This window comes from Sardina pilchardus, chromosome 8, assembly GCF_963854185.1.
Source record: "Sardina pilchardus chromosome 8, fSarPil1.1, whole genome shotgun sequence".
NCBI classification, from domain to species: Eukaryota; Metazoa; Chordata; class Actinopteri; order Clupeiformes; family Clupeidae; genus Sardina; species Sardina pilchardus.
In genome coordinates, this window is record NC_085001.1 from 34,409,799 (window position 1) to 34,424,388 (window position 14,590).

General features: G+C 41.3%; 1 protein-coding gene across 4 annotated transcripts in view; it reads right to left on the reverse strand.

Annotated features, from left to right (window-relative positions):
* Nucleotides 1-14,590, reverse strand: part of dbnlb (drebrin-like b) — a 46,460-nt gene that overhangs the window by 29,420 nt on the left and 2,450 nt on the right. For all 4 annotated transcript variants that reach the window (XM_062543742.1, XM_062543741.1, XM_062543740.1 and 1 more), the window contains exon 2: nucleotides 11,337-11,392. In XM_062543742.1, the coding sequence (XP_062399726.1) occupies nucleotides 11,337-11,392 (56 nt within the window). The remainder of the gene's footprint in view (nucleotides 1-11,336; nucleotides 11,393-14,590) is intronic.

Here is a 14,590-nt window from a genome sequence, read left to right on the forward strand (position 1 = left end):
GCATTCTAGAGAGCTCAACGTAGATTTTAATCAATACCATGTTATAGTTAGGCTATGTGTTCTGTTCATAGACAGTAAAAGGTTCTGTTCCGAGTAGCCTATTTAGAGGTAGACTTGAAGAAACTGTCTAAACTAATCAATTTAAAGTGAGCGCAACGTCTGATATTTTGGGGAATTCTTCACGTTTATCCCGTTAGTGACACATGCTCAGGCTATAATGATTTGTGTTCGTTGCTAAACGAAGCGAATCTAAATGTGGAGTATGTTCCTCCAGTCTAGTTGTGTCCAGATATAGGCATTTTATACAGTGATGCATCTACAGCCTAAAGCACGCACCGTCTACTTGCAAGAAAAACGTATTGGCAATTAGTCGAACTACCTCATTCATTTGTATAAGACTGCAGTGGGAAACGAGTTAAGCTGAAATGCATTAATCATTGCATTTCAATTCTAGCGTTCTTGGAAATTTAGAACATCACAAGTTTGCTTTTGTTTATGTAAAGCACGTTGCATGAAATGGGCTATAGCCTATAAATAAACTTGACATGGCAGGAGGATTGTTCTGTTTACTTATCAAATCAGCCAGCTTTTGGGCTACACTGGAGTCTGGACATCTGGAGAAAGCATAGCCTACCCATGAAGAATCTCTGTGTGATGTTTCATATATAATATGTTTATGGATAAATAAAATCACCTAAGCTTATTAGGATATAATGGAATTTAAATAACAGAAAAGAATACTATGAATTGACACAAAAGTTATAAGAGTTAGGCTAAGAGGATGCACAAGCTGTGAAATCAGGTAAGTGCAGTGTTATAAAATTATTGTTGTGCTGCCATCAGAGTGCCAACAATGTTCATAAAACATTTCTCTAGTGTTGATCAGTGGAGAGAGTAGCACTTCTGTGTGTCCTACCGTTTTGATATGTCTTAGGCTACCTCTCTGTGGTGAGAGCCAACAAACAAGCAAGGAGAAGAAGGTCTGCAATACTGATGGTCTTTAATCTCATTCTTCAGCAGGAATTCAGAGTGATTAGACCAATATGCCTAGAGAAACTAACAATATTGTAGCCCACAGTTGTCTTTTCTTATGAAGGCGTATGCAACCATGGTTAATGGATCAAAAAGGTGTCATTATTGGCAAGACTTGGGTTTGCAACTAAGTGAAATGTGAAATTAAGTAAATGTAACTGTGCTACACTGACAATTGATAATCCCATAATGACCACTGTATGACAGTTACCTTACAAATGACACTAAACATTGAACAAAATACTTTCAATTGATTAAAATGTCTGAACTTTAACATCAAGAAAAACAACAAGTGCACATTCTCTCAGAATGACCCCAGGGGACAATATTGCTAACTGAATGGCAACACTATTCTATCTATTGTCCGTCTCCTCTTTGGAGATGTGGATCTGAAGAACGACTTCTGTCAATGCCCTTGTGGACACACTTGAAGTGGACTGTGATGGAGGCTGGGGGAGAGACTGGAGGTTGTCATCATTCAGTATTGGTTATCCAGTGCCACCTCCTACAGGGTTGTTGCAGAAGCCTTCGATGTTCCCAAGACCACTGTGCATGACGTTGTGCCAGTCCTAGAGATAGAGGTTACATCTTTTACCATCTTAGACACTTTCTTATAAACACTCATTTAAAATCAAATATTAGTAAGGAGAAAATTATTTTCTGCCATTACCATTTTATTTTCCATCATTAGGCTATACCAGAGCCCTAGACATTCTCTGGTTATACCCAAATCCGGCTATGATATCACTTATCAAAGAGCAGTAGGCTTAAACTGGGAACTGTTTTGAACCAGGTGCTCATTTCTCAGTAGATACCAAAGCAACTTAGCTATCAAAGATTTTCACATTACACTTTTGTAAATTAAACTTATTTTTTAAAAGTACGAATAGAGTTCTGTCAGTTATAACTGACAGAATACTTAGGAGATAAGGGCCGTTCACACCAAGAATGATAACCATAACGATAACTAGGCTATAAATAAACATTGCTCTCGTTAATGTGAATGACGACGTTACCTAGAGGCTAGAAAATCGTCATGCTATTTAGCGACTTAGCAAGCTAACAGGTTTCTACCATTCATTTCCATTGAGAGCCAGTTAGTTTACGTTAGCTTTGGTTAAGTTGGGCTATTTATTCACTTGCACATACACAAATACAGCTCTACAGTAATAAAACTTCCACAATAACAGAAGCCACGAAACATTCCATACCAAAACACCCAACTAATACTCACATTTGTGCTCTTCATCTCCGGTTTTTGCCATACTTGTCCCTTCGCTGTCCGCCATTGTTACTGAAATTTTCTGAAGCTGGAAACAATCGCTATGCATTATGGGATGCAGTATCCCATCAGTATAACATCCGGGAAACTTTTGTGTACTGGTAATATTACATTTTCCAAACACTGCATACTATTTGCTACTTCACGTCATTATCGGTATGTGACTAGTATTTAGCACGCAGTTCGAACACAGCCTCAGTCTAGTTCTGTAGGTTACACAATCATGGGGAAGACTGCTGACTTGACAAAAGACACCTTGTACAATGAGGGCAAGACACAAAAGGTCACTGCTAAAGAGGCTGGCTGTTCACAGAGCTCTGTGTCCAAGCAAATTAATAGAGAGGCGAAGGGAAGGAAAAGATGTAGAAAAAAGTGTACAAGTAATAGTAAACAAAACCCATTAAAAAATGTGAAGGATATTCACAAAGAGTGGCTGCAGCTGGAGTCAGTGCTTAAAGAACCAGACGCACAGATGTGTGCAAGAAATGGGTTTCAGCTGTGGCGTTCCTTGTGTCAAGCCACTCTTGAACAAGAGACAGCATCAGAAGCATCTCGCCTGGGCTAAAGACAAAAAGGACTGGACTGCTGCTAACGGTCCATGTTATTTTATGTATATGAAAGTAAATTTTGCATTTCCTTTAGAAATCAAGGTCCCAGAGTCTGGAGGAAGAGAGGAGAGGCATAGAATCCATGTTGCTTGAAGTCCAGTGTAAAGGCCCCGGTACAGTCCACGCACCCGACTTGTCGTGCGACATGTTGACGTCACGGGGAACGTTGTAACCATGTATACTTGCGCGTGGTAGTCGCGACACAATATGCAGTATTCTACTGAACAGAGGCACGTATCCATTGAAGTTAATGGCAGTAGCAACTAGCTTCTTTGCTGATATTTCAGACTTAGCTTGCACAACTGAAGGATTAGCCTACCATCTCGTTTATGACATGAGTTTGTGTAATCTCCCTAAATGGAAAGAGATTTTTTTTTTTAGGTCTAGCAGATATCCTTTGGTTGAAAATAAATCTCTTCGTTACCTTTTGCTGGAATGCTTCTGTGCCTCGGTCCTAGTCATTTCCCCCTAATTCCTCCTGTTGCAACTCACTGGTAACTTCGTTAATTTGTCCAACGTAGTTCACGACTGTAAACAAATCAGTCATCCAGGCAACTCTCGCTGCAGCCTAGCCAAGTTAACTTCCCACTTCTCAAACGTACTATTATTCAAACTTCATGACTACAGTCGTTTTGAAAATGAATGGGCTTATTTAAGATGTTGGATAGGCTATATGATAATGCCTGAATGTGGTTTATGTGGTTGATGACTGTAGAAGGACACTGGCTCCGTGAGCTTGGCTTCAATCTCTTCCTAGTTGTCGTGCGAGGTTGGCGCGCGCGGCTGATATAAAATGTTCGGTGCGCGGCAGGTCGGCGCGCGGCTGAAATGTGGCTTGCGACACAGGAAATTACGTCATTTTGACGTCACATTGTCGCGCGACAGGTCGGGTGCGTCGAGTATACTTAAGTGTCCACAGTCAGTGATGGTTTGGGGTGCCATGTCATCTGCTGGTTCCAACAAGACTTGGCACCTGCACACAGTGCCAAAGCTAACAGTTCCTGTTTACGGACCATGGTATCCCTGTTTTTGATTGGCCAGCAAACTCGCCTGACCTTAACCCCATAGAAAATCTATGGGGTATTGTGAAGAAGAAGATGCGTTACGCCAGACCCAACAATGCAGAAGAGCTGAGGGCCACTATCAGAGCAACCTGGGCTCTCCTAACACCTGAGTAGTGCCACAGACTGATCGACTCCATGCCATGCCGCATTGCTGCAGTAATTCTAAGCCTCAACTAAGTATTGAGTGCTGTACATGCTCATCATTTTCTGAGATACTGGATTTGGGATTTTCCTTTGTTGTCCATAAAATCATCCAAATTAAAATAAACATTTGAAATATATCAGTCTGTGTGTAATGACAGAATATACAAGTTCAAGGAGAATAGCTGTGTGCACATCCCACCTTGCAGGTGCAGGACAAATGGAGAGTACTTATGGAAGAAAAAGTAATGTCCGCAACACTGAAAAACCATTAAACCATTCCTGTAGGATTTGTATGTACTGTGTGATGTAATGTTTTTTTCTTTTTTCTTAATTTGTTTGGGGCTTTTTGGACATTTTGGACAGTCCTTCTCTAAAAATTGTATTTTCTAAAAATTGAATTTTTTTCATTTGTTTCTTTGTTTTTTCTTCATTTTATTCTTTATTATTATGTAATTAATTATACCTTTATGCAATGCTATCTATCCCTCAAGGCTGTAAGCCCTTTCTGACAAATCTGTTTAAACTGGATACTTGTAACTCTGATTGAGTGATTAGTGGGGCTACCAGGCCTAGTGAAACAGGGAGGTAACATTGTGGGTCAGGTGATTGTTGGACCTTTATATGACCCTTTCACAAATGTGTTCACCATTTGCCTGATGAAGACCCAGTAGGGTCGAAACGTTGCACTTTTTTCATTAAACCGGGAGCATTTATCAGTGTTGCTTTATTACTTTTTTTTTTCTTCCAGAATATACAAGTTCCACTTTTTGAGTGGCTTCACTAACATAAATCAACTGATGATATTCTTTTTTTTTTTAAGTATATTTTTTGGGCTTTTTATGCCTTTAATGATAGAGACAGTAGAGAATCGACAGGAAGTGAATGGGAGAGAGAGCAGGGGTGGGATCCGGAAAGGACCACGGGGCGGGAATCGAACCCGGGTCGCCACGTACGGTGCAGGTGCCCCAGCCAGTTGCGCCACAGCTGGGGCCAAAACTGATGATATTCCAATTATATGACCAGCACCTGTACTTACTCCCCTCCACTTCTCATATTACTGTATCTTACAGCTTTGCTAGACTACAGACTAGCTTATGCCTATTTAATACGCCTCTTGTGCAGTACAAATAAAGCGCAGACTCCCCAGACTAATATTAAATCTTGAAGGCCTGAACACACCAACCCGACCGGCCGACCGTCGGCAGAAAAGCAGTCGCACTATCAGTTGGGCTCTCGTCTCCCCTGGTCGGTCAAAAAAGTGCCACTGCACACACCGAAGCGATGCCGACACCGATTGTACGTTCTGAGCGTTCTGAGCGAGTTTGAAACTTACATTGCTGAATGTATGGCTAATGGTTAGTTTAAACAAAGTCCTCTGCTACCTAGATGTTTCAAAGGGTAGACTCAACCAATCAGATTGGTAATTGAAGCCGATGGACACTGGCCGACTCTACATGTCAGGTCGGCCAAAACTGGCCAAAATTAGCCCCGACGCCGACTCCCGACAGCACGGGACACACCAAACCAATTCGAGTTCCCAACCGCTTCTGACTACCCGACGGCCGATTATCGGGTTGGTGTGTTCACCTGTGTGGCCTTAAAAGATTGAGATTAGTATGGTGATAGCCAAACTAGGCTCTATATTGAGAGGATCTTAAATGCATGGTTCGAAGCATATTGTTTAAGCACATTTAGGTCCAGTTCAAAATTGCTATCTGGATGGGGCAATAAGTTTGCCAAACGCAAGATGCATTGTTGCACAAAACTGTTGTATGTATTTATACAGAGCCGTTTAGGTACAGGACGTTACTGTAGGTTCAACACAAATGTGTATCGAATCTGCCAAATGCAGTCTTACAGTAATCAACAGTATGCTTCTTTTGCATGTGGATCATGTTTCACATTTGAGTTCCCACATAAACACAATGGCCCTCATTTATCAACCGAGCGTAGAAACCAACGTACATCTGAGCGCAGAAATCATCTTACGACGGGGCTCACGTGTGATTCATCAAACTTTCGTATCACTCCAATTCCAGCGTAAGAATGAACGTATGTTGATAAATGTGGCGGCTGGAAACAAGCGTAATTTAAATATCACGCCCCTATATATGCTTGTTTTGATGGCCTCGCCCCTAGAATTTACGACATGAGGGTGCATTATACGTCCAAAAAAGATCATTAGTGATCTCGAGCCACAGTGACATCCAGCTGAACCTTGTTAATTTTGACAGCAAGAAGCTGTCATCAAGGAAGGCGGGAAACTAGAGCGATTTAAGCGCAACAGACTTTATAGACCCTTTTCACGTGATGTCACCAGCTGGGTATCAGTTCGTCCGGTAGCAGTAATATACAGTCATAACGTCATTTAACTTTACTCTCAAATCAATGCAGCTACGAGAGCAATGATTGCAAACGATAACTGAACATAACGTTAGTCCTAACGTTTAGGAGACCCGTGCTATACATAGCAGCAACTTCAGCTAGCTAACATGTTAGCAAGTTGGTTTGATAGTGGATATTCGACAGAGATTCAAAATAAAGAACGGCCTTTCATTGAGTATCCGAATATCCAATATCAAACCAACTTGAAGCTAGCTGAAGTTGCTGCTATATATTAAGGATTAGGCTACTGACTTTACTCTCAAATCAAGGCAGCTACGTGACGGCAATGATTGGCAACAATTACAAGGAAAATGAAGATAATAAATACACGTGAAATATTATTCTTGCCTCAAGAACTGTAACCGTATCACCATAGCTTTTGCTTACGCCGGATGAACTGATACCCAGCAAAGCTTCAAAGCGGAAAGTGTCTGACGTTAGCGTGAAAAGGGTCTATTTTCGCAGAGAGAACGCATCATACTATAATTCATTACAAAACCATACAACACTGCAATTTGCCCTTTGAAAATAATTGAAAATATATAATTCATGAATGTTGCATTTGCCAAAGAGAAAGTAATCATCTCCTATATGGCTATCCTAAGCCATCAAATGTGTCAATATAATATGCTACATTACAGCAAATAGGCTGCACATGTACAGGAAAGGTGTTATGTCCGAGATAGTCCATAAATTCAACTCATCAACTTTCTAATCCACCGCCGATTTACTTCTGCACCGTGCTATGCCGCCTGAAAAACTTGCATACTTAAGTTCAGACCAGGGGGTCAGGATTTGGAGGGTTAGCTTCAGCCAGTTAGCATGTCATTTGGCCGCCGACATATTTGAAAAAATGGCGTTCCATGGTTGTACCATATCCGGCACCAGCGCATGCACTAGACAGCTCATGCACGAGTTGTCTCAGCTCATGCACGAGTTTCGATTTCGGCACGAGCGTCCTCGCGCGTCCATATTGATAACGCATTCTAGAAGACATAAATAAAATGACTGACGACTAGGATTAAGTTACCGATACTTGATGCCTGTGGATTATCATTATACCAGGCTTTGTGAATAAAAGAAAAAGCAAATGTCGTTCTAATAGGTTACTATTATTTGCATTAGACTATGTATGAGTTGGCAAGGTATGATAAGACATTCTAGGAAATGCGAAGAAATTCTCTAACTAAACCCAATTATTAACCTACTCGCTGTCGTGTAGGCTAGGCTATGAAAACTATTTTAAAACGCTCAGCTGCAGACCTGTAGCCTAGTTCATAACAACGCAGCGTTGGGGGTCACAGCCTACAGTAGATAACGGCAAAAGTTTCCGACAGTGACAGCAGACTATGCATGCTGCTCGAAACATAACACATGGATGCGCGCTTCTACCGGTAAGCCTATAATATGCGTTGGCTTCATTTCGTCTGTCTACAAATGTAGGTTTAAACTGCAAATTCACACTGGGTGCAGCACAAATAGCATATCTGGTATCCACACGTTTCTTGCATCCCATGTCTACTTATTAAGAGTCATTTTCGTCGGGTAGACAGCCTATTGCGCACATAACGGCTACAGTCAGTTCAAAGCATTTACTGTGGGGATCATATTTATGTAAGTGAATTCTTGCTCAATATTGACTCGCCATGTTTATTATATCATGACATATGAATATCACATTATAGGATTTCGAGACAAGGGGCAAACTTCTCCACCACCATCCCAACTCAAATAATGGAATACATTTGCGCCTGTAACGATAGGAGCGCGTTCACGAACACCTTCTCTCACTCTCCAATCTTCATCAACCATGTACCTATGTTGTCTCGTTGTAACGTGGAACCTAATTGGCTCATTCTAGCTGGTGACGGAAATGGACACCCATGGAACGCCATTTTCTCAAAGATGGCTGCGGCCAATTTCAAACTTTTTTGGCTGAAGTAGCTAGCCTAGCATCGGCCATTGAAATGAATGGGGGCGGGACTTAGTCCCTCTCTCCAGTTCTTATAATACCTCCATGGTTCAGACTAGACGTGAGATTTGAGTGTATAGCACCGATCACATTCACATTGATAAATGGCATACTTTGCATGGAAATAAGTATACGCCTGTTTTACGCCTGTTTTTGGTCGTACGCACATTTCATAAATGAGGGCCATTAAGTGGCAGACCATATGTCAGTTAAGTTAATTAACGTCAAAAAACATGACACCTTTTTAGATTACTCCCCCCATTGTGCATCAGCAACACCTAAACCTACAGTACAGGGTTACCATACCAAAAATTAACCAAACTGTGACTCCAAGGCTGACGTACACACTGAATTGAGATTTTTGTGTACTGTCACACCTTATATCACCAAATATCTTTTCTTTCGAGGCAAGCCCATCTATTGTTCTTCTTTGCCCGTTTTTTGAGAACGCCTCTTCTCCTAGAGCGTTTGAGCTATCGACGCGGTTCAAACACTAAAAAATCAGGCCCGATCCGGTGTAGGTTGCTTATTAATGTCGTTTTTAGACCCTTGTAGTTCCGCCATGCTCCACAAGAGGCATTTCCCCATTGAAATGAATGGGGGACTATTCAGGCGTTTACATCACTGCCCCCTGGTGAGCAAGCCCACTCTTGCAGCTCCTCCACGGAGACGCACATTTCTAGTTTTCCCTTCCTACCTAAAACTGAAACCTGCTGATGAGCCTGATCTGGCCCCTGGGCCTTAAACTTGACACCTCTGGCCTAATTGAATCACTTGATGATGGAGAAGACAAAACATTTAGTGGATTTATTTATCTCAGCTTCATTGAAAATGAGGGCTGCCCTAAATGAACCTCTGAGGGAGGGAGGGATGGATGGATGGATGGATGGTGCATCATCATATCAGTCTCTGGTAGCCTATAAGTGACCGCATGCTCTGTGTGCCAATTGCTGTCTATAGATGGTCATGCTTTTCATGCGTGGTATTCTGAAGCCGCCTTTAAATGTGGGACCAAAAGACCAAAAGTCCATAGACAGTCCAAACATTTTTATGCCGTTTTGAATAGCCACTGCATAGCCTATCTATGTTGGCGTGTTGTTGCAAAATCCGGAGAATGATTTAATGGAAGCAGACCGCAACAGTATATACAGTACAGGCCAAAAGTTTGGACACACCTTCTCATTCAATGAGTTTCCTTTATTTTCATGACTATTGACATTGTAGACTCACACTGAAGGCATCACACTATGAATTAACACATGTGGAAATATGTACTTAACAAAAAAGTGTAAAACAACTGAAAATATGCCTTATATTCTAGTTTCTTCAAAGTAGCCACCTTTGCTCTGATTACTGCTTTGCACACACTCTGCATTCTCTGGATGAGCTTCAAGAGGTTGTCACCTGAAATGGTTTTCACTTCACATGTGTGCCCTGTCAGGTTTAATAAGTGTGATTTATTACCTTATAAATGGGGTTGGGAATCAGTTGTGTTGTGCAGAAGTCAGGGGTGATACACAGCTGATAGTCCTACTGAATAGACTGTTAGAATTTGTATTATGGCAAGAAAAAAGCTGCCTGGTGGTGCAAATAGCTCTACAATGACAGAGCTATGAAATGCTGAAATTATTATTTATTATTATTTTGGACAACGTAATTAAGGCGGGAGGCATGTGTTGCATACTGTATGGTCACCTACGCTGTAAAGCGCTGCAGGAAACACTGTTTTTAAGTAGTTAATGATTTGGAAGGGGAGGAGTTTTTCTTCTTTAAAAGTCAGCTCCTCCTGTAAATCATGGCTTCATCAATTACTTCATTTGTCGGCTGCCCTTTCGCTTGGTTGCATTATGACACAGGTATGCTGCGTAGCTTTAATTGTCAAGGGGTCCCTACAACCTCAGTGCTAGCACACAGAATTTTAGCCTGATATGGGAGGGATGGTGAGATGTAACCAGACACACTTATAAGGTTTTTAAGCGTTAATTTGATCCAAAACCACCAAACCTTTTCAGCGATTTTAGTCTGATTTTCATCATGATTTCAAATGTGATTTTTATGTCCCTTACACCTCGGAATGGACATCCAGCTCTCTCCCCATTCATTTAGATAGGGCCCTAGTCTTGTTAAGCTGCATTCACATACGTCGCTACTCGCCCATCTCTGAGCGAGAACTGTCAATGTAAAGTGAATGTGTTCTAGCTGAATGTGGCCAGGACAGGCGATGCGAGGACTAGCGATGTGATGTGGGCGGGTACAAAGTTAAAATAATTTTAACTTCCAGCGATGCGAGTGAAGCGAGTGAAGCGAGTACCAAATCAGAATGTAGAAGAGAGATGATTGACAGTTAACCGAAGCGAGGAGCGATGTGCGAGTAGCGACGTATGTGAATGCCCCTTTACAGTCAAAGTCGCTGCCCAACCCCATGGCCAATATGGCTGCCGACGAGTGACGTGACTTGCTTTAAAAAGACTTTGATGGAACATCTAAGTTTGTTTGCTTTAACCAGCAGGGGGCACTACATTCATTGCATTTAAAATGGGAAAATCTGGAGAATCGTCTTACCGTAGTGTATTACGGGTATGATCTGTGAATTATCTGTTAATGCACAGATAATGGTAAATGGTGGAGACGCAGGCATATTTTCTGGCAGTTGCACTGTGCATTGCAAGCACTCAAGTGTCTTGACATCGACATCAAGTCTGATGGCAAGTGCAAATATCATGCAATTCCCCAAAGCATTCATTTAGCATCCATGCAGCTAGCAACTTTCTGCCACTTCAACTGATAGCAGCCTAGCCAAAAGGATTAATTAACTAAATCTACTAAAATTGAAGAAATGACTCTCTCACCTCCCTTTTCTGCAAGCCGGATGTCATTGGTATTTCCTTCATAGGTGAACAATGCCCTGTAAAAACAAAAACCATACATTATTATATGCCAATAATCTGTCTTCATAAATAACCATTAACAGCACATCTGGACCTGCTACCACTCAACATGTTGCCAGTAGTTTTCAAAGTAGTTCTGAACAACTAAATGTAAAAACGATATGGTACAGTACATGATTATATTTCTATTTTTATTTAACCACCATGAAACAATTTTTATTACACACATTTAAACACAGCATTCACTCACAAGTGTTGTACAAAGAAAAATAAACTAGAAATGCCAAGGAAATGCCAAACATGAAATATAATTTATAGTTAACTTAAAACTATGGAGGACTACAGGTGTCACTTAAATGTCAAATAAAGTTGGTTAATTTGCCATTAAACAGTATTTAAAAATATAATTTACTACAAGTATTGTGTAAATTATTAAATATTGTGTACAGTTACTCGCGTAACTGCACTGCGGGAAAACATGGAAATGTTTGGCCGTTTCTAAATTCATCTCTGTTTGGATCCTAATGAATGAACTGGGCTAGCTAAATGCTATCAAAGTAGCGCCGTGCGCCAGAGCCAGTGAGTGCATGCATTGAAACGTGAGAGGTATGTATCAACTCGTCTTAATTAAGGGAATAATGTAGTTTAATATGAAAAAACGGTGAAGTGTTCCTTCAATCTGGCAAGTTAGTATATAACAGAGACCTAAATGTAGTTGAAAAAACATCTTAAAACATAGTATTACATGTAGTTAAAACAACCTGATTTAATGCAAATTCAGTTGAATTTCTACCCTGCACTATACGCCAATCACATGCACACTGCAATCAGCATAGACTACTACATAGAAAACCTATTGTGCTTTCATGCATATGGGAAAAAACATTTTTCCCAGTGGAAACGTCATTCTGAACATTATCTCATGTGGGAATGGTGGGAAACTGTTCTGGGCTTGTCGTCAACTTTGATCCTCATTCAAATGGGAAAACATAATTTGGCATGAGATCTAATGGGATGGTTAATAACCATATGGTCATATTATTGGTTTGATTAGGTCATAATGTATGAGGTTTGAGGTGATGTGCAATGATCATTACAAAGCGATTGTCAGTCAATGTTCCAATCAGATTTTGTTGTTGAATGGTGTGGCGTACCTTGGGCAGTTCAGTGGTTTCTGTATCGATAGATTGCTGCTAGCGATTTGCTTTGGCTGGCCAACCGAGGATTAAAATAAGTTCAATAAACATTTTTGTAACAAGTCGAATTCAGTCAGTGTTCATAGCAGTCTTGGCTAGCTAACATTAGCTCCTAGTAAAAAATAGGAAACAATAAACAGCTCTGACGACGGTTAGCTAAGCATGCTAGAGAATGGGTGCCTCTCATTTGGGCTTTTATACGTACTCCCTCGCTCCTTGGACCTCGATCCTCACTGATTTACATAAAGAATGATGGGGCGAAAACAATGGGACAGTCTATCCGGTGTTAGTTATAGATCAGTGGGAACGCCCCTCGAGGATCGAGGATCGAGGAGGCATGTTGAGAAGCTATACACTCCGTCTCAAACCGACTACTTCCGTGAGTACACTTTCGTGCAGCACCCTATCAGAGCCCGTCTACGGAGAGCCTTGCCACTCGCTATTAAGTCCCATTGTAACGACTTTTGGTTGCAGTTCCACCAAAATTCCACTGGGGGCGGTCGCCTGAGTGCAGAATGAATGGGAGCCTATGGAGCTAGACGGCTAAAGTTGGCTCTTTCACCCAATTGTCGTTGAGAGATCTCAGATTTGATTGTAGTTTTTGCAAGTTCAACATAGGTTATAGGTCAAAAGTTGAATGAACGAGTACTTATGTCCTTCCGATTTCTTACAGGTTGAGTTGTTGTTGCCCATACCACGCTAGCATTCTGCTAATGAAGCTTGAGTGTATGACGTCATTTACATTTTAAAAGACGTTTTAAAGCAAACAAGTGACTCAAAAAAATCAAACACCACGCAATACGTAATTTCTTTGCATCCCCTTTCGAAAACAACATTCAAATTCATTGACAAAAAATTATATTTTGAGAAAAGCGGATTTTGAGGGGTATTGCTCCATTGACCGCCATGCATTCTGCACTCCAAATGTAGCGCCTCTAATGGAACCAGCGTGGAACTGCAACCATTTCAAAACCGGAAGTATAACGACAGTGGCAGTTCTCCCCTTATTAGACATTCTCTGACCCTATGTGCACTGTGTGCTTACCGGGGGAATATTCCCGGAAGTAGAAACACGAATAGAGATTGAGAACGTGACGTAAAACGCAACGCATTTTGGGAATCGGTGGCCCAAAACTTGTTTTACTGACGTGCGGGAACAACGAAGTGCAGTTGTCAAAATGCCGTTTACCTGCTGTGTTTCAATAGAGTAACATGAAGCTTATCTTTTATCGTTTTCCAGCGTGGAAAAATAATAGTACCTACACGCCATGTTTCAGAGGTGACAAAAAGGCGAGGAATGGCATGGACATCAGTAAGGAAGCGCAAGATTATGTTCTGTTTTTCACACAATTTTTTCACGCTTAGTTTTCATTATTATCATGCCAGATCATAGACCCAGAACACTAGTTTACATGGGCTGGCATCAGGCGAGCCAAACATACCTATAACTCTTTGTGTTTTGATAAAGTTGGTCACATGTCTTAGCGATCTCTATTGATCTGGTGATCAACCCTCTGCTAACTCCCATGGACGGCCATAGATTGCAGATTTTTTTGCGATAACTTCATGTAACATGTGCCCTGGGTCGCCCTTATAGCTTCTGCATATTCTATATAGGGTATCGAAGGCAAAACTAATTCACGTCTTCCCCGTACGTTGGTTTCCCGTAAAGAGGTGTAGTTAGCATGTCGGTTGGAGGGAAGCTAACGTTCAACGTTGCATTTCCCGTAATGTTTGGATAAGAAGCTCTGTTAGAGCTCAGTCCAGCCTGTACGAAAACCATGACAAAAAGTCATTCGCAAGATCAGTGAAAAAGCTTGTAGCCTACGGTAGCCTACTGTATGATCTCCACTGGCTCCCTATAGTAGCCAGAATTAAATTTAAATCTCTCACTCTGGCCTATAGGACACTGACTGGATCTGCTCCCAGCTACTTCAGTTCTTTGGTCAAGATGTACATTCCCAACCGCCCATTGCGATCTTCTGAGGAGCGTCTGTTATGTCGACCAACCATACATGC